The 20,583-nt window shown below is 40.4% G+C and overlaps 1 protein-coding gene across 1 annotated transcript in view; it reads left to right on the top strand.

The window, feature by feature from the left end:
- The window catches only part of EPSTI1 (epithelial stromal interaction 1), a 72,103-nt gene that overhangs the window by 18,974 nt on the left and 32,546 nt on the right, over positions 1–20,583 (top strand). Inside the window, exon 5 of the mRNA XM_039877213.1 lies at positions 521–604. Within this exon, the coding sequence (XP_039733147.1) occupies positions 521–604 (84 nt within the window). The remainder of the gene's footprint in view (positions 1–520; positions 605–20,583) is intronic.

Below are 20,583 nucleotides of genomic sequence, written 5' to 3'. Positions count from 1 at the left end.
GCCATATATTAGTCAGCGGGGCCCCGATTAAAGGATTTCTTTTTTCTAGATTAAGTTAACTCTACTATGTTTGGAATATTTTGGTTCCGACGACATGGATTTGTTTACTTTATAACGGTTGTGAAAATGGTACCAAAAAAACCCCTCAAAAAAAGAAAAAACAATTTAAGATGCTCGGTGATTTTTACATTCAGCTCTCTGAGTTTTATAATCAGAAAAAATGATCTACCCACCCTCTCTTCTCCCCCTACCCCATTTCCTGCAGAGGGTCGGGCGGAGGGGGAGGGAGACAGAGAGAGACAGAGATTGCAGAGGAACTACAAAGAGAAATTTCATGGGCAGAAGAAGAAGCCTGACTATTCTCTGTGATCTAAGTAGCTTGAAGTACCAACCTGTGATCGTGGTGAGGTATAGCGTAAACAATCCTGTAATTTGCCTTTCATTGTAATTTTGTGTTCTAGAAGTTCAGACTGAAAAATAATAACTGTTTTTTGTCCTCTATAATCTCAATACAATTTAGCTAAAAAGAGAAGAAGCCATGAGAATCAAGAAGGAAGCTGAAGAAGCTGAAATTCAAAAAATGAAGGCCATTCAGAGAGAGAAGGTAAGACGGTGGAGGGATGAGCAGCTCATAGTCCCCGAGGGCTTATTACGTGCCCGGTTCCTTTCTAGACCCGCTCCATAGCCAAACTCATTGAATCCTCACAGGAACACGACGAGGTACATAGGATTCTTATTCCCAGGTTGGACAATGAGGAAACTGACATAAGGGGTAGGTCGCTTGCTGGAGGGCTCGCAGCCACGGAGTGGACCACGCAGGATTTGCATCCAGGCTGACTCGCCTCAGAGCTGGAGGTCTGAGTCACCACACTGCCTTGCCCGCCAGCGGGGTGATCGAAGTAGTCGCAGTATATCGACTACGAGGCAAAGCAGTCACAACGGCCATCGCTGGCGCACCACATCACTCGGGACCCAATCGTGACTTTTCCAAGGTGACGCGAACCGGGAGCACGTCCTCTCTTGCTGATAAAGGAGGAAGAGTGCCTTTGCGTTGAACATTAGCGATGTGATCTTTCGGAAGCCTCAAAGTGGTGTTTTTAGTTTTGAAGCTCATGCTAGGACTTGGGGGGAAAATCTCTGAAAAATGCTCATCTTCTAGAGAAGAAGGAAGACTATCATGTTGTCTCCCCACCCTCTCCTCCCCACAAAATTCTAAGCCGTAATAGGTTTTAAGTGTTGAAGGCGTAGGAGCTCGGGGTTGACTCATGATACTGAGTGCCAAGTATGACACCTGTGCAGGTATAAGTCCTGGGAACAATTCTTATGATGTCTGTCTGTCTGTCTGTATCTCTACCTCCCTCCTTCCTTCCTTTCCTCCTCCCTCCCACTTTTTTTTTAAAGATTGAGTGTTGGTCACGATTTAAAGCTGGTTAATCAAACGACAGATATTTTTATCAGAGTTAACGAAGCCAAGAGCTGCTGGCTTATGAAATGCAGAGGCCGAGTGAGGCCTTTCTTCCTCCAGGAGTGCTCTACCTGTGGGCGAGCAGACTAAGTGTTTCTCGGAAGGTGTCCTGCTGTGCTGTGTGGCCATGAGCAGGCCCTACCCGTCTCTGAACTATTCCTGTAAAACGAGTCTGTCAGCCACACCTCCCCTTCTCCCAGGGCCCAGGAGCATCTGTAGACTCAGAGATGCTACATCTGTAGAGATGTAGGCTCTGGGGAAGGAGACGAGACTGGACTTATACGTGTGGAGCTGTAGCGAAATGCTGGAGGTGTAAGAAAAGAGTATAGTAACTTTGTTTACAAAATTTGATTGATCAGCTGTTACACCTTCGTTGAAAACAATTTTCTTACAATAGCTTTTTTTAACCCGTTTCTCTCTCTCATTCTACTTCTCTATTCTCCACTCTCTTTTTATCCAACAATCTCCCACCCCCAATTTTCTCCTTCAAAACAAGGTTCATATTTTGGTCTTGTGATCGTAGAGAAGCGCCCCCTTACAGAGAACATAGTTGGTTTGCTTTGCAGGTAGAGCTAAGAAAATCACTAAACCATCACCAGGAACTGAATTAAGCGGCTTGCAGATCTGAAGAATTACTGTTAAGCAACCTCTTCACCTAAAAGTCATTTATTAGTTGTCATTTAATACCTGTAATTGGCTGGCTTGTGGGTTGTTTATAGCTCACTTCTTCGTAGGTCAAATAATGTATACAATTCAGGAATATTAGTGGCTGAAACAGTTTTCGTTAACATTGAGTGAAAGCATCATTTCTCTCTTTCCGAGTTATACCGTAACACTCGCTGGTATCGCAATTACTAACTAGAGAAATCTTAATTGGGTTGGCTTTTCAAAATAACTGTAGTGATTATTAGTATACACTTGTCTGGAAGTGGTGGGGGGTGGGGAGACCGGGTTTATAGGTGGTTCCTTTCCATCGACAGCGTGGCTCCTGAACCAGCAGCATCAGCATCCCATGTTAGAAAAGCAGAATCTCGAGCCCTCGCCCCAGACTTTCTGAACCAGGATCCGCATCGTAACAGGCTCTCTGCAAGGTCCTCATACACGTGAACGTTCGGGGAGCATTCATCTAAACTACCTTCCGAGAGAATGAGCAGCCCCCTGGGTCCTGCCACAGACTTGACGTCTCTGGCTAATTGGCCTGCACTGCCCCCAGAGCCTAGCTCTTCCTACTGTGTATAAAATCCGTGGCTTTTCATGCTAAATGGGAGCCTGTTTTGTAGCTTGTGTTAGTTAAAAGAAAAATGGACATTAATCATCCAGAAATGGCATACCTCACTTGGCCAGGGTGAAAATGGCCAGGCAAAGCGATAAAGGCTGTGCTTATGGAGCATTCATCCTTTAAAATGCACAGCAAATGTACACATGGACACCAGCCTGCGCAATCTTGCCCTCCGCCCCAGGCAGCTGCTTGCTGTCCAGGAAGTCTCGGGGCCAGGTAGAATCCAGGTGGCTTGTCCCATCCCCTCTCCCCAAACCTCTGGCTTGGCCTCCGGTCTTAACCCCATTTCAGTTTGCCCTGGAAGGGTCACCAGGGAACACCGGCTCTCTTTCTGATTGGTCGCCACCTGTGAGTGAGTGAGGGGAGAGGGAACACTCGTGGGTGTTCTTTGATCCTTAATAAACACAGGGGTATGGATGGCAGCTCGCTCTTTAGCATCTGGTCAGGACGGTGGGGTCCTGGAGGAGTCAGTCCTTTCGAGAGGACACTGGGGTGCTTCAGTCCAATCTGTGTTCCCTGTCCTAGACTATGTGAGCTCTGTACTCTTCCGGAAGCATCACTGGTATAATCAAGATCACCAACGGTGCCCTTGGTTGAAAAACTCCCTGGGGACACTTTCATTCCTAACGTATTTAAACTCCTTGTAGTATTGTAACTATCAAGCGCTCTGTCTTTTTTTTTTTTTACTTTTTATTTTTCAATTACAGTTGACATTCAATATTATATTAGTTTCAGGTGTACAGCATAGTGATTAGGCCTTTATGTAACTTACAAAGCAATCCCCCAATAAGCCTAGTACCCACCTGACATCACACATAGTTATTACGATATTACTGACTATATTCCCTATGCAGTACTTTACAGCCCTGTGACTGTTTTATAACTGCCAATTTGTACTTGTTCACCCCTTCACCTTTTTCACCCAGCCCCCCAATTCCGTTCCCATCTCTCAACCAGTTTGTTCTCTGTATCTACGAGTCTGTTTTTGTTCTGTTTGTTTATTTATTTTGTTTTTTAGATTCCACATATAGGTGAGATCATTTGGTATTTGTATTTTTCTGCCTGACTTATTTCACTTAGCATAATACCCTCTAGGTTCATCCATGTTGTCGCAAATGGCAAGATTTCATTTTTTATTTTTTTACGGATGAGTCATATACCATTGCATATACGTACCACTTCTTCTTTATTATTTGTCCTGGTCATCTATTGATGGGAGCTTTGGTTGCTTCCATAATGTAGCTATTGTAAATAACTCTGCAATGAACATAGGAGTGCATAGATCTTTACGAATTAGTGTTTTGGATTTTTCCATATAAATACCCGGAAGTGCAATTGCTGGGTCACATGGCTCTATTTTTAATTTTTTGAGGAACCTCCAAACTGTTTTCCATAGAGGCTGCACCAATTTACACTCCCACCAGCAGTGCATGAGGGTTCCCTTTTCTCCACATCCTCGCCAACGCTTGTTTGTTGATTTCTTGATGACAGCCGTTCTGACAGGGCGAGGTGATATCTCATTGTTGGTTTAATTTGCATTTCTCTGATGGTTAATGATGTTGAGCATTGCCTATTGGCCATGTATGTTGTCTTTGGAGAACTGTCTATTCAGGTCCTCTGCCCATTTTTAAATTGGATTGTTTTTTTTTTATGTTAAGTTATATGAGTTTTTTAATATATTTTGGATATTAACCCTTATCAGATATGTCATTGGTGAATGTCTTCTCCCATTTCGCAGGTTATCTTTTTGTTTTGTTGATAGTTTCCTTTGCTGTGCAAATTATTTTAGTTTGATGTGATCCCATTTGCTTACTTATTTTTTGTTCCCCTCACCCGAGGAGACATATCCAAAAAAAGATTAGTAAGAGCAATGTCAAAGAGTTTACTGGTTATGTTTTCTTCTGGGAGTTTTTTTTTAATACTCCTTATATTTAAGTCTTTAATCCATTTTGAGTTTGTTCTTATATAGTGTAAGAAGGTGGTCCAGTTTTATTTTTTATTTTTTTTGCATGTATCTGTCCAGTTTTCCCAACCTCATTTATTGAAGAGACTATCTTTACCCCATTGTATATTCTTGCCTCCTTTGTTGTATATTAATTGACCATGTAGGCGTGGGTTTATTTCTAGGCTCTCTATTCTGTTCCATTGATCTATGTGTCTGGTTTTTTTTTTTTTTTTTTTTTTTGCCAGTGCCATGCAGTTTTGTTTATTATAGCCTTGTAGTATAGTTTAATACCAGGTAGCATGATATTTCCAAATTTGTTTTTCTTTCTCAAGATTGCCATGGCTATTCAGGGTCTTTATGGTTCCATATATATTTTAGGATTATTTGTTCTAGTTCTGTAGAAAATGCCATTGATGTTTTGATGTGAATTGCGCCGAATCTATAGATTGCTTTGGGTGGTACAAGCATTTTAACAATGTTAATTCTTCCCATCCAGGAGCATTGTATTCCCTTTATTTGCATCTTCTCAGTTTCTTTCTTCAGCATCTTATATTTTTCCAATTAAGCACTCCGTCCTTTAAATTCCACCCCTCTGGAATGCCTCTGGATTCTTTTCTCCACTTGATTTTCTACTATTGATGTTTCATTTCATCAAGTCCCAACCCTTGGACTTCTCTAATATCCCTGTGCCTGTGCCACCCCATCCTTAAGTGACAGCCCCCACATTTTCACACTTAAGGAGTTAGTTATCGGTTGTGCTGATGAGTTCTGAAATCTATATCCCCAGGCCAGACCATAATCCTGAATCCAGGACCATATAATTTTACTGTATGCTTGACATTTCTCTGTAGATGTTTCACAAGTATGTCTGAAATCAATAGGTTCAAAATTGAACTTATATATTCGTTGCGATGCTCTTAAATGAGATTCATTCTGTACTCTTCCCTGTTTCTTACTCATCCTATATTGATATAGTCATACCTTCTATTTCGTTTTTTATTTCATTTTATTTTATTTCATTTTTTCATTTTTTCCCCCCCTACAGTTACTTCTGTCTCCTACAGTTTTCTAGAGTTCATCCTTTCTTCTCTGTCCTGCTGCCTTAATTTGGGCTTCATAAGTTATGGCCTGGATTACTGTGAGAATCACGCCACTGGTTTTTATATGTGTTGTCCATTCTCGGTGATGTTTTTGGAGCTGCTTAAAATAACATAATGGCTTATCATCGCCTTTGATGAAGTCCAAACTCCTTTACCTGGCTTATAAATTCTTTAATAATTATTCCCTTTGCCTTTCTCGACCTTGTCTTCCGCCTCTCTCACTACAAACACCTTTCGATTCATCCAAAGGGGTTTTCAGGGTTTTCTGAAGCGGCATATTCACTTGTGCCTTTGTTCTTCGAAAATAGTGTAAGCTGTGGGAAAAACCTTTTCCTATCCAGGGCCACTACTAGCCTTTTGTTGCTTTCACGCATATTAGAAATGATTCTCCATCCAAACACTCAGTTCTGAGCGTGCTCAGATTGGTGATGGATGGTACCTTTGTGAGAAAAGACACAAAGGAAAACACACCTCTGCTGCACCGAAGAACCCCATGGAAGACCTGGTGAGCTCAGAGCTGGCTCTATTTCAACCTTTCAACCCCTCCACTCGGCCCCCTTGGGCAGTGAGCGACAGGTACAATGCATGCAGTAACCATGCTCCCATTATCCCCTGCTCTTCCTGGGTTAAGACTGGTCACTATCTCAGATTTCTACCTCTCATTAGACCCATGGTCCTCATCCTCTTCTTTGATCCTCAGTCCCCTGGGGAATCTGAAGAAAGCTGTGAGCCCATTCATCGTGAAATGAGATTACTCCCGCCACACAGCTCATCCATGAACCCAAGGTTAGAAAGCGCATTCCAAATGCTATGCAACTCCTTGGCTCCTGCACCCAGGATGGAGTCTGCCGCTTAGGCACTGAACGGATGCCTGTGGAATGTGGAGAGCATCCCCTGACCACCCACTTCTCCGCTCTTTCTCTGTGTTCGTATTACAGTATTTGCAAACCTCTGTCTCCTAACATATTTTACTTACTTCCATCATTGTTTTCTTGTCTGTGTCCCCAGCTAGCTTCTGAAATTTTCCTGAGCAGGCACTGCTCTCTTCATATCTGTATTTCTAGTGTCTAATATGGTATAGAAATATAATAGGCATTTGATAAATGTATGCTGAGATTCAGTGATGTTAATGATTTAAGGTCACTCAGTCAGTGATAACGCTGATTCCTAAGGCCGATTCCATGATTTTTCCTTCTGGATCTCCTGTTCTTAGATATTTTACATCTATATTTGTATATATATGTGTCAGTATGTTTGGGCGACTCCTTAACTCACTGTTAAATGGAAAGAAACAGTCTGATCCAAATATTGGGGTACCTAAATGTTGGTAGGTATAGAATACAATCTCTCAAATACTCTAGTATTTTGCAACATACTCCTCCATCAACCTCTGTATGATAAACAGACTTTTGTTGGATAGAAGTTAGTACTATTTTTGTGAGATGAATTAAGCGATAATCTATTAATGAAGAGATTAAAAGCTTTTTTTTTTTTTTTAATTTCTAACCTTGCTAAAGGAACTCAGCCTTGGTCTCTAGATGCTTGTGTGGTTTTTCCTCACTGCTCTCAAAGTAGCATTCTCAAAGTAGGTTTATCAATACCTACTGCTGATGTGCTGTCTTTTACGTTTTTTCCTGCCTTGGGGGATCATCACAATTGGGAGCTCATCACAATTGACCACTTTTGGTTTCTTCTAGCTCGGGCTCATATTTATTTGGTTTTATAATTCTCTAATAATTTGCTTCCTAGAACTGTGATTTATTACTCATTCAATTGCTTTCTATTATAATTGATTCATGTTGGTTATAGTAAATTTCCTTTCTTTTTCTGAACCTGAAATCATCCACTTTACCTTTCAAAATGGGACTAGTAAATAGTTCTGTGCGAATGAAGGTTTTCAAGGAAATAGACTATCTGAATCATCTCTCCCCTTCTTGGAAAGATGGAGCCACTCAAGTCAGGGCATGGGAGAGGTGATCTCACCAGTCCCCTGTCACAGGTCTTCCTGATGTGCAAATGGTCCCTGTCATTAGAGAAAACTCAGCTGCTCACGTCTCCTTTCGGTTTATTTGAAACTTCAAGTCTCTCCTGTGTCATAGGACTTCTTTCCATTCCCCATTAAATTTGTCATCTAGGAATTTTACTTGTTTTTCAGAGGGAAGTTTTAAAAGAAAAGACGGTTGTCATAGTGAGCAAAAAGCGAATGTTCCTGGTCATTTAAGTGGGATTAAAATACGCCAGAGCCGTGGCGACAGGAATATCAGATATGAAGCGCTTTGTCTCTGGACTCTCCAAACAGCTAATTAAAAAAAGGAGAGAACTTGTTTTCTATTCCAGTGGATAGCTTTTTAATGGCGTTTGCTGTTCAATCTCCCAACAGCTTTACGTTTCTGCTTCTCAGTCAGAAGGGAGTTGGGTTGGCTTATTCAAAATCTTTTCTTGAATGCGTCAGTGGAACGCGAGTGTATACATACATTTTAAAGTATGAACTATTTAACCATTGATTATAAGTTTAATGTAACACACTTGGTGTGGACGTTTCGTGTTTCCTTCAGAACATTTGAAAACACTGCTTACAATGTGAATGTTGTTTTCATTTAGACTAAGGAATTAAAATGTGAAATACTGATTTTGTGATTATACCAGTCAAGTTATAAGAGGGGAGGCATGGAGAGAACTTGGGGCTCCTGGCTTTCGGTGTAGTGCCCACAGGAAGTGAGAGGGGATCTTCTCGGAGGTCCTGGTAGGTACCACGTTGGACTAATGACGCCACTTAAGCCTAAGGATGATTTCAACATCATGATTCTGTGTGAGCTTTCCTAATAGATTCCATTTTGATATTTGTAATTTCAGAGCAATAAACTAGAGGAGAAAAAAAGACTCCAAGAAAACCTCAGAAGAGAAACATTTAGACACCATCAGCAACAGTAAGTTTGTGCTTCAGGCAGAACTTTGTACTGCACGGGCATACTGTTCCTTCTGCTTTTAAATTCCAGGTGAGGGTAACTTTCAAAACATCTAGTATTGGATTATCAGCTGGTATGTTAATTATGTAATCAAACTCTGTCATCATGTAAGTGAGGTTCTAAGGTTGGAGACATCTATGCTCACAAGAGTGTTGATTAGTAGTCAATGGATTAGAAATAATAATGCTAAATTTGAAGACTTCTTCATTATAAATAACTTGGAGGGCTTGATTCTTTGGTGATGCAGGGTGCTTCTGATTATCTTGACTTCCAAAACACTGGCATAAGGAAGGGAGTGTTTGAAAAGAAGTACCCAGGCAGAATCTAAACTAACTAGGGATTTATCCGGTAATCTGAGGACTATTACACACGTGTATTTTTATAGACAAAAATAGACATCTGACATGTTATTGAATTGCACACTTGAAAACCATTTGATTTTATTAATCAGTGTCGCCCCAATAATTTTAATAAATAAATAAATAAATAAATAAATAAATAAATAAATGAATGAATGAATGAAAATAAACTAGGCATTACCCGCATGTGAGTCATCGAATCCATACCCTGTCTTTCCCATTCTTCTTCCAAGGCAGGCATAAGGGGCGAGGGACCTGGTAGGAAGCTAAACACCAGGAGAAATTCTGTGTCAGAGAGAGAGATGGCAGGAGGGAGGCACTAGATTAGGAGTGTTAATGAAATGTTGACACTACCCACTTCCATGGGTGGAGAGTGGATGGGAGTTTATTTCTAGGCAATGAGGGCGATCGTCACCTAGAGCTACGATAAGGACCAGTGTATTCACCCCGTGGCATCCTAGTTTTACTCTGGGAAAGGGAAGATCTGCTTACCGCTGAGGAGTTGTAGGTATAGGACTGGCAGGTTGAAAGAGTCTATTTTCTGGAAAGTTTTAAATGTGTTAAGGTGAAGGGTAAGAGATCCTTGAAGTTTTAAAAGACGTGGGAGGTTATGTCACCCAATCTTTCTTTCATTGTCTTTGGGCTTCTCCGACTTGTGTTTTACTTAATGCTAGAGATCAATCATCCCTTTTCTGACAGGGAAAAAAAAAAAAGTTTTCGCTTCAGCCATCATCAGTGGTGCCGAATTCAATTACATGCACATTTCACTCTCGGTCTTTCTTCTGCTTATCGTGAAAGTCCCGGTTTACCAGAAAAAAAGAGAAGGTGGCTACAAATGAGAAGTATCTGAAATTGATTTTTAAAGCCTATTGAGAAACACAAGAAGTATCTATGCGAGTTTCTTCTAAAAAGTATTTTTTGAACTACTTTTGAAATTAAAAGGTCAATAGCTTCTGAAATGAATGAGCATTGTATAGCTAGAAATATGAAAAGGACATTTTAGGAAAGATGGGCTCTCCGTATAACTTTACCATACCTTCTCCGAGTCAGTTAATAGGGAAACAAAATTATCTGGGAGAGCCGTTAGAATTTTAATAGCACAAAGATTTCACCAGACCAAAAAGGCTGTTACCCATCTCCCTCCCCCGACCTCAGCCCCGCCCCCCACCTCCACCTCCCCAAATTAGATTCTCCTGAAGCTGTCAAACCAGGAAACACAAAATATAAACGCAAGTAAGAAATTCTTTCAAACGAGCCAAAACCTCGTGTCCTTGTCAGTTTCAGCATGCCGTTATATGTGGTTCGAATAGCAGATCAGGAATAGCGTTATTATTTTTATTTTTTATTTTTTTCTGTACAGAAGGGTAACCATGGACTTGAGCAGATTATAAATCCCAGTTGCTAGAGGAATAGCTGGCGATAGCATCCTGGGGCACCTCCGCTAGAATCTTAATGTGCTCTTTCTTAACACCTCGTCTCTGACTTCGTTCATTCGCTTCTGATTATTTTTAGTTGTTGTCAATTATTTAGCTAACAGGCAGAAAACTAGGCTTTTATTGACATCCAAAGGGACTCTCCTGAGTGTAATCACGAAGGCAGTTTATTGAATGCCTGTGAGGTTGCTTTCTAATTGTACGCATTCATCTGCCCAGGCAAGCTGGCTGAAAATACCCCAGCAGATTGTACGTACAGATGGAGCACACGGGACGGTTCTTATGAAAAGACCTCTGGAACGTACTTCTGCAGTGCTGTCTTTTCCTTAAAAGTCGAATGACTGTGACTATTTCAATTGGTGGCTGAGAGCAGACCAGATTAATGGTGCATTAAGTCTGTTACTTTGGCTGGGGACAGACTCGAAATTCACAGTATGGAGTTAGTTTTAGGATTCTTGAGCATGAGAACAAAGGGTAGAAATAGACGACTAAGCTTGGTGTAGTTTTCACTATTATTTTTACTCTCTGTAATTGTTTACTACTTATAAAAAGGCAAATCGTGATACTTTTCAGGATGGCCTTTTCTATTAATCAATGTTATTGATATTTTTGAGGATTCGAAGTATCCGTTAATAAACCTTTTCTTGTGTTTTTTTTTTTTTTTTTTTAATGTATCAGAGAGAAGATATTGTGAGTTAGGTAATTTAAGGGTTATAGTCTTCTTTCTAATCGTGTCTTTCTGATGAATGTAGACAGATTTAAATTTTGAGCCTACTTAACCAATGGTGGGGGCTTGGGTGGGATGTCTCTGGATATGAGGAAAAACAACATCCTCTCAAGGATTTGCTGGAACAATAAGAGTTGGGTATCTTTTAAACATTTAAAATGTCAATTCATATCTAATAACCATTTATATTTGTATAGTTTTTAAAAAAAATACAAAGAGTTTGGCTCTTTTAAATTAAATAGCCAAAGTAATAATAAACTGCTATATTATTGAGAAGCTCTGGCATGTCAGGACTGTTCTGCATATTATGTACATTTTTTTTTCAATGAATTTTCAGATCAGCCCTGTCATGGCGGTAGCATCCTTATTTGCCCAATTTGTATTTTGGCAAATACAAATTGCCCAAAGTCACGGAAACTGTAAGCAATCCAGAAATATCTTGGTCTAGAGATTTGAAGGGTTAGAGAAAATAGGCAGTTTGGAAACATGATTTTTGAAGGTCAGAGAATACCTGCACCGGGTGGGGGGTGACAAGTACCGTGGTGCCATGAGGGACCTGTGGGGAAGACTAGGGGACAGGTCAGTTCGGAGAGGAAGACTTGGGCAAAGTTGACTCTGTTTCTGCCGACCCAGATCTAAATTTTGTCCAGCAAAGGAAAAACTGAGGAACTCTGTCTGCTCCTCTGATTTTCATCATATATTATGAATAAATAACACCTTCTTCCAGGTCCAACGCTGGCTTAGTCCCTGACTCGTGCGGGACCTCCCCTGCCTGCGCTCTATGCCCAGGTGCCGCTTCCAATATCTTTGGTGGAGAAGCGGCTCAGTTCTTGAAAGCCCGCTCCGAAAAGCTCTTAGAACCAAGCTCGTTTCAACCCAGGACCTTCCTATTCCCACACTGTCGAGCCCGCCCCACGCTCAGGCTGTGGATCGCAGCGTTGGGAAGCGTTCTGCGTTTCCGCCGCGGGAACCGTGCGTCTCTTTTACTTCCGTCTGAATAATAGTGCGATGAGCCCCTCCGAGGCCTGTCTTCATCTGTTTTGGTTTCTTAGAGCTGCGGATCTAGGTCGGTCTGCTGAATATGCACACTTAGGCTTCAAGTTTGCCTTCTAATATGCTCACAAAACTTCTAATGCCCTTCATGGGAGCTTCCAAAAGACACTTAAGGGCTAAATGGATCCCTTATCCATACGCTAGGCTTAAATCCAACCTTACGTTTTATAATCCAAGCAAGGTGAAGCGAAAGTCATCCTACTCATAACTTTCTATCCTATGCTAATGAAGTGAATTTATAGATACAAAAATCCCCCATCTATTTTGTTCAGTATGAGACTGAACATTTTATGAGAAATCTGGTCTGAGTCTCTGCCTACTGAACGTTAAATCATGTTGATGGTTGAGACCGTATCAAAATTTCCACACACTGTCAGTCCTTCCTGCAGACATCCTCATGCATGTCCATTCCCACTGCCACCACCTTCGCATAGGTATTTGTCACAGCCACTCGTATGGTGGCTTCTGTCTCCTTGTCATCCCCCGGACTACTGGAATGGCTTCATTACTGGCTTTGCCCAGAGTCTCCAGTTCTCTTGATTGTCTTACATGTTTTGTCAGATTTCGTTTTCTAAAGCACAACTTGGGTCATGCCACAACCCTGCTCTAAAAACCTCAATTATTTCCCGTTGCTTGGAAAATGAATTCCAGATGCTTTAGCCACACCGTGGGCCACCTTAGCAAGAAGATGACATGGCCACGATAGTAAGAAAGGACTGATAGGAGTTGGCCTTGTGTCAGGTGACTGTGTGTGGGGGGTGGCAACAAGGCTCCTGCTCTGGGTTGGATGCTACTGGAAGTGGTAATTGTGATTAGGTGTCTTAATCAATCATGTCCGAAAGGAGGGGGAAGACCAGAGAGTAAAGCTGTAATCGATAAAGAAGCAGCAGTCACTCATATTACCCAGAAGTTGGGAGCGTTCGGTCACTCTTGTGCTTAAGACAAGATTTATGTATTTTTCTTTATTCAAGTATATTAGGGTGGTCTTATTTCTGTCATGATCCATCACAGTCACAGAGTAACATCGTCTGATGTTGATATTGTAGGAAATTACTTTCAACAGGTGGACACCAAGGCCTCGCTAGCGCTGAGTGCCAGGCCAGCTCCTGCATGTCTGGGACAGCCTCCATCTTTCTCCGTATGTAATTAGTAACTGGCAAAAGTAAAAGCTTATTTGCAAAATAGTTCAACTTAGTCATCTCATCACTGGGGCCCGGTACCATCACCGCCCCCGTCTTGGGCAGATCTGGGATTAGACCGCCTGCCTGGGGTGGAACCTTAATCTCTCTCCATAGGAGTCGAAGAACATTATGTAACCTCTCTGAGCTTCTGTTTCCTTGTGTTGTGCATGGGGTGTGGCTAGTATTTGTTGCTAACTCAAAAGAAGATTAATCAATATAATCCGTGTAAGAAATCTAGGATGGTGCTTGGATGGCAGAGGGAAACAAAGAATGAAGGAGGAAGGCCAAACAAGGAGTGAAGAGGGGGATCAGCTGACTCTGGCCCTTGACCCCAGGATAGAGCCTAGGAACTTTTGACAAGTGACTGTTCACCAAGAAGGCCCTGGGGTCCAGAAAGTGCTCCAGGTAAACACACCACACCCGGGGAGAATGTGTGCCCCCATCTTGGACGCGAGCTATCCGCACAGCCCAGTCCGTCACTTTTATGTGAGTTCTAAGATCCTCACTGAAAAAAATCACCACGAAATGAACTCTGGTCAAACGAATAATGAACAGAAGAAAGAAGAGGTAATCACATACCAGAACAATTGTAAGCAAAGAAGACAGTGACATTTACGGCCAAGTAGATGATTGTTTTCTTTCTTTTTTTAAAAAATTAAGAATCAACAGAGTCAATTTAAAATTATGGAAGATTTTAGTCTTAAAAGAGGCAGAAGGTAAAAAGGAATATAGGAATAAAATAAGTATTTTTTCTTTGCATGAGTGAATGCTTGTGAATTCTAGATATTGTAATAAAAACACATAATTACTTAGTTTTCTATATTTAATTATATTATTTATACGAATAGGACATACAAAATAAATACATTAGGAGAAAAAGATGCAACAAACGAAAATTGGATCATTACAGCAAAGGCAGAAAAGAGGGTGGGTGTTTTATACGCAACAGTCAGCAATCATAAAAAAGGTATATAGGCCAAATCCCCTTATTAAAAGAAAAGTTCTTTGATTGCATAGAAAATAATAAAAATCTAGCTATATGCATAAAAATAACCTAGCTATATGCTATTACAGGAGATAGCTATAAAGCAAAAAAAGTTACAAATTAAGGCATGAAATATATAACCATAAATGGTAACGAAAGAAAGCAGATGTAGCAATATTAATGAGACAAAATTGAACTCAAAGTGAAAAGCATTCAACAGGATGAAAGATATCTTATGCAGATAAAATACGTAATACAAAAATAATGTGAACTATAAATCTTTATCGATAAATATAGATTTGAAATACATAAAACAAAAACTGCTCAAGTCTATAATGTAGATCATAGATTTGTCAGATTTTCCTTTTATTTAATTGTCTCTGTAGAAATTAATAGATCAAGTGAATCAAAAAACTACACAAGGAATAGAGAATTTGAATAACAATGACTCAGCGTGATTATATAGACATAGTTATAGTGTTGTAACCAGTATATGAAAATATATATTCTTTATAAATACTGACTTGACTACCAATTGCTATGCCGGAGGTCTCAAAGACTCTCTAGAAGTTCTTCAAAACCCCTAAATCCCAGAAAGCCACCATTCCTAAGAAAAGTATAATAAAATTAGTTATTAAGCAATAAGACATTTTAAAGTTTATCCAATTAATTTTTTTTTTCAAATTACCTTACGAAATGAGTATTAAGTAGAAAAAAATCGAAACCAAAACTTTAGTTACAAATTACTTTTGGATAAAAGAATATAAAATTCAAAGAATCTCATGTTAAAATTACGGAATGTGACTATAAAATGATTTAGAAAATGTAGATTTTTAAAAGCATTTAGTAAAACTGGAAATAAAAGAATGAAGCATTTTACTAAGGTAGGATTATAACCATAAAATAAATACAAATAAGTAGAAGGAAACAATAAATGCAGAGAAAAATTAAAACATGATGAAATAGAAAAGAAGAAATGATCATCTACAAATTAAACCAAGGTTTTTTTGTTTTTTGGGTTTTTTTTTTTTCTTTAATTCTGATAAAATAGACAGACTTTGACTTGTCTGAGTAAGGAATAAAGAACTCCCAGGACGAAACAGGAAGCATTACCAAAATTCTGGAAGAAAAAAATATGTCCTATTTCTATCTGTTTAAGAAATTAGGGTGAAAAGATTATTTCCTGGAAAAATGTATACGACTAGCCTTGAAGTCTAAAAAATCATAAATGGAAGAGAAAATGTAGTTTGATCTTGCCTAGAAAAGGCACTAGGCCCAGTTGTTTTTTTCAGCGAGTTCTACTAAACCTTCAAGGCAGGCACTGGAAGTCAGCTTTCCCAGAGAAGTCGGGACCAGGATGACACGTGTGCTTGCTGTTACTGACCCTGATTTTTTAGTTAGACAATTAGAAACAGTTTCTATTTCTAAGGAAGAAATAAAGAACTAAATATTGGAAAAGAAGAAATAAGTACCTCTGATTGTCCAAAGCATCCCAAAGGACCAACTAAAAAATTATTTAAACTAATACAGATAGTTCGAGTAACATGAACGAATCTAAAATCAACATGCAAGCATTCCTGTCTTTCCTATATGACCATTAAAAGTCCATTATAAAATATAATTGAAAGAAAAATCTCATTTACAGTAACCATCCACACTGTAAGACAGGTAGGTATAAGTCTAATAAATAGACCTGTGTAAAAAGTAAAGTACCTAAAAGAAGATGAAAAGAAACGTAGGCCATCTATTTAATAGAAAAGGAAAAAACATCACCCCAGAGATGATGATTCCCTTCTTACGATATTCGCTGTCTGTATGAATGCATGTGTGAATGTACGAAAGGTTACTCACTTGTCTAAACCTCACGGTGGCAAAGCTCGGGTTTGCGAAACCACGCAAGATACAGGGAGGCTGTATTGTTAGATAGTGCTCGTGCAGATAGATGGTTTCTAAGACACATCGAGGCTTTGTTTCTGAATGTGTTATAGAATAAGAATTATTCGTAAGTCAGAAGAATGTGGACCTGAGATAGTTACACAAGTTAAACATCCATCCTTACTGCCGTAGTTCTCAAGGTCACCAGGGGTGCTTTCAAGAAACAGATTCTCAGGTCCCACTTCAGACACATTGAATTAGAAAGTCCAAGTCTCGAGTCCAGTAATTTCTAAGAAGCACCACAGATGATTCTCGTGGTGCCAGCCGCACACAGGTCTTCCCACTGGCATTTTGGAAATTATTGCTCTGTGGACCCCAGAACGGCATATGCCAAGCCTTTCCCTAGTAAACGCCACAATCATTAGTGAGATTTGATGTCTTTTCATGTGGCTATTGCTCATACATTTATTAACTGTATGATCTTGAGCGAATTCCTTTTATACATTGGAGACGATAATATTACTCTCACAAGGTTGTCGTGAAGTTAATCTGTATAATTTGATTATAACAGGGCTTGATACATAATAATCACTATATAAGTCCTAAGCTCTTATTGTGTTTGTTCTTTTCATTATTACTGTTAGTTGGGCTTCTTCCTCTGTGACGTTTCTATATGCTTCTACCTTCTGTCCACTTTTCTATTGTCTTTTTCTAATTGATTGATTAGATTTTTATATTTCTCGCATTCATCTTTTTATTATTTTTCCTTTGGTTATAAATATTTTTGTGGGTTGTCTTTTCATCTTATAGTGTCTCACCATTGCTTTTCGTGTATTAATGCAAATATGTATAGTTATGAATTATAAATGAAATATACTTTAGTGTTTGATATAAATATGAAATGTATCTTCTGTCTACTGCTATTGGCTGATATGCATAAGATACATATCAGCTGTTTCTGAACACTCTCTTCAATACTAGAATCCAACCTTGCTTGTTTTTTTCTTTTTTATGAATATAAAGGATGTGTAATTAAGAAATACACAAGCCAGAACAGGCAGAAATAAAATCGCCTGGTCAAAATCAGGTGGCCTTTGGGGCCATGTTTGATGCAGAGGTGTTCTTGTTTGTTTTTGGCCAGCACAGTATCGTCCTATAGTGTTTTAAAAAATTTTTGAATTAATCGTCAACCTACTTCACATTAAAAGTATTTAGCATTTTGATTATGCCTATAAAAACTGGGACATCTGGCGATGCTGGCCTGCGTCCCCATGGGCAGTGATGACCCACAGCTGAGTAGCAGATGACTCCTTTACAGGGAAGATCACTCTCTAGTTTGTCAAAATCCTCTCAATTCTCTGCGGTCTCCTCAAACGCCGACCTGAGTGGCAGTTGTCATTTATCACTGAGTTCCAGCTCCTGGAGCCCTCGCTCCAGGCCCACGTCACTCGTCAGCATGCCCTGTCTGCTGCCAGCAGTCGCTGAGTTCGCATGTTGGTGACAGAGGGCAGGAGAAAGTCCAACTGCCCCCTCCACTGCCGCCAAGACAGAAAAATGCCGGGGTTTGCAACCGGTATTTTTTTTTAGTGAGGTTACTTTCCCAGTTTTGTCAGTTTAACTTTAAAATCCACAGTTTAACATTTTTGTTAGAATATTCTTAAGTGTCCTGTCATGGTACAAAATTGCCAGACGTGGGTACCCAGGTAAGAAGATGCTTAGCACCTGTGGCCTTGGAGTGTGGTCAGCGGCACGTGCCTGACTCATAAGCTCCTAAAGGTCTAAGTTAGTTTTTTAACCGATTCTTTCCTGAACACCAAAAACCCTAGTGTTCTTACCTACATATCTACAGAGCCTCATAGGACTTGTAGTTTGCGATTCTGGGTTAGTCAAATGAGCCAACAGACTCTCATTTCGCTCTCTGCAGCTTTTCCTGCATTTCTGTCTTTTCCAAAAGGTCAAATTTTGTTCTTTACTGATGACTCTCCATGAACAGATTTTAAATACGCCATCACATCACAATATCATCAGCCACGTCCCTTTCCTTCCTGGACTTTCCCACAATGCAGCTTCTCTTCCCAAACTCCCACCTGTTCTCAGACTAGATGAGATGAATATTATTATTCTTCGGCATTGATACGGTTACTGGTGTTGGGACACATTTTTGTACGCCGAGCCTAGGTAGCTTCTAGGATGCCAGGGGGATAGCTCAGGGATGAACAGGCCCCTCCCTTTTCCCACCTGCTCTTCCCCCCACTAAGGTTCCGGAGGAGCTAAGATGCCTAGGGGGTTCTTGAGAATTCTTTTTTTCTCCTCTTCTTCAACAGATTTTGGCCTTTTCCTATACTTTTGGAATTGATCACCTAAATTGAGACATTATTCTGTGGGAGATATTACCTTATGTTGTATTAGTTGGGTAGGCTAGTCGCTGTAATAAAGAGACCTCATACATATCATAGCTTGAGCATCATATATATATATACATTATTTTCTTGCTCATGTAGGGCCTGAGCGAACAGGTTTGAGAGGAGGCTCCCTCCGCCCAGATATTTGGGCACCAAAACCAATATAGGCCGTTCTCTCCCATCTTTAATTCGTGACTTTCAAGTTCGCGCTGCAGATTGTCTCTCTCCCAGTCAGCCAGAAGGAGAACAAGGTACCGAGATGCATGCATGGGGAGTTTATAATCTGTTAGTCCCGGAAGTGGCAGTGTGCATCCCTTCCATTTACATCCCACTGGTCAAGACTCAACCACATGGCACTGTACCAATAGTAGAAAAATACCAGTTATCTTGGTAACCTGGGACTCGTCTTGTTTGCACAGTTAATTACTTGAAAATAATCCACATTCTCCGTAGGCTCCTACTCATATTCATGCGACAGTCCTGTGGCCCTGTCATTATGAATTAATTTTGTGGCTCACGTGGGGCAGTGATAACTGGCACAAGGGCCACGAAGGTGGTTAACTACCCGGCCAGCTTTGTGCTGGAATTGGCAGGTAAGAAGCAACCATTAGAACGTGAAGCAGGGCCGCCGGCCAGTATGGTCTCAAGTGCCTTTCTCATCATGCTGTTTCTTTTTCATCTCTTTCCCCTATGGTTTGCACTCAGCTAAGGACATTCAGAAATCTCATCCAAACTTCTGGCAACTCTCTGTTCTTTATACTTTTGACTGATGACTTCATAAAGCCCCAGACAGTGGGGCAGCTTCCAGACTGCGACTTCATTAGTCTCCCTGTCTATTCTTGGCAAGATAAGCATCCTAGACAAATGGGAAGGCTGCTCGTCTCCACTGCCAAAGCCTTATGTTTCTTAGGGTTATGTATATCTCTTAACTTTTAGCTCTTTCTTTCCCAGCTCAAGCTCCTGACCTTGTTCAAACGCCATGTTCTACTTAAGTAATTATTTGAAGCGATGTTGGCATCTCTGTTTAATTTCTAGTTCCTTGTTTTGATTTTCACCCCACCGGATGTCATTTATTTTTCCCAGGCAGTTTGTGTTTCCTCTGATGCCTGTGCCCAAAGTGCTCGATGAATCGGATCTTACTTAGCATCAGGCCTAGAATATTCGGGGGAAATAGAGGGATAACAGAAGGAAGGAGATGGGAGCAGGCTGCAAGGGTCCAGTGCAAAATCAGTTAGGCCTCGATGAAATATTTGATTGTAAATGTGGAATAAAGGGATAAAAAATATTTCCTTTGGTTATAAATATTTTTGTGGGTTGTCTTTTCATCTTATAGTGTCTCACCATTGCTTTTCATGTAGAAATGCAAATATATAGTTATAAATTATAAATAAAATATACTTTGTGAGGGGAGAAATTGGGGTGATGGTTTGTATCTTTAAGGGAAAAACAAAGAACTTCCTGTTAACTCTGAGAACAGGTCTGGGCTAATTGTTCACAATCTCTCAGCGCTGAAGAGAGATGTCAGAAATACAAACTAGGCACAAACCAGAGCCCTTCTGTGGAAGGTACACATCGAATGCAAAGATGTGTGTGAATCTGGAGCCGGAGGGTCCATTTCTGCTTTCTGAATCCCAAAGGGGTCCGTGACCCATAAATGGTTAAGAGTTGCTGGATCAAAGGGTCCGCGTACCCTGAATGGAGTCAGAGCCATGAGGGAAATGAGAGGACCAGGAGGAAGGAAGCGAAGGGCCCAGGGCACAACCAGTGTGGCGTGAGGCATTGTGGGGGATCAATGGCTGCCCCCACGGTGAAG

The sequence above is a fragment of the Pteropus medius genome, unplaced genomic scaffold (genome assembly GCF_902729225.1).
Source record: "Pteropus medius unplaced genomic scaffold, Ma_sr-lr_union100, whole genome shotgun sequence".
Lineage (NCBI taxonomy): Eukaryota > Metazoa > Chordata > Mammalia > Chiroptera > Pteropodidae > Pteropus > Pteropus medius.
This window is presented reverse-complemented; position numbering and strand designations above follow the sequence as displayed.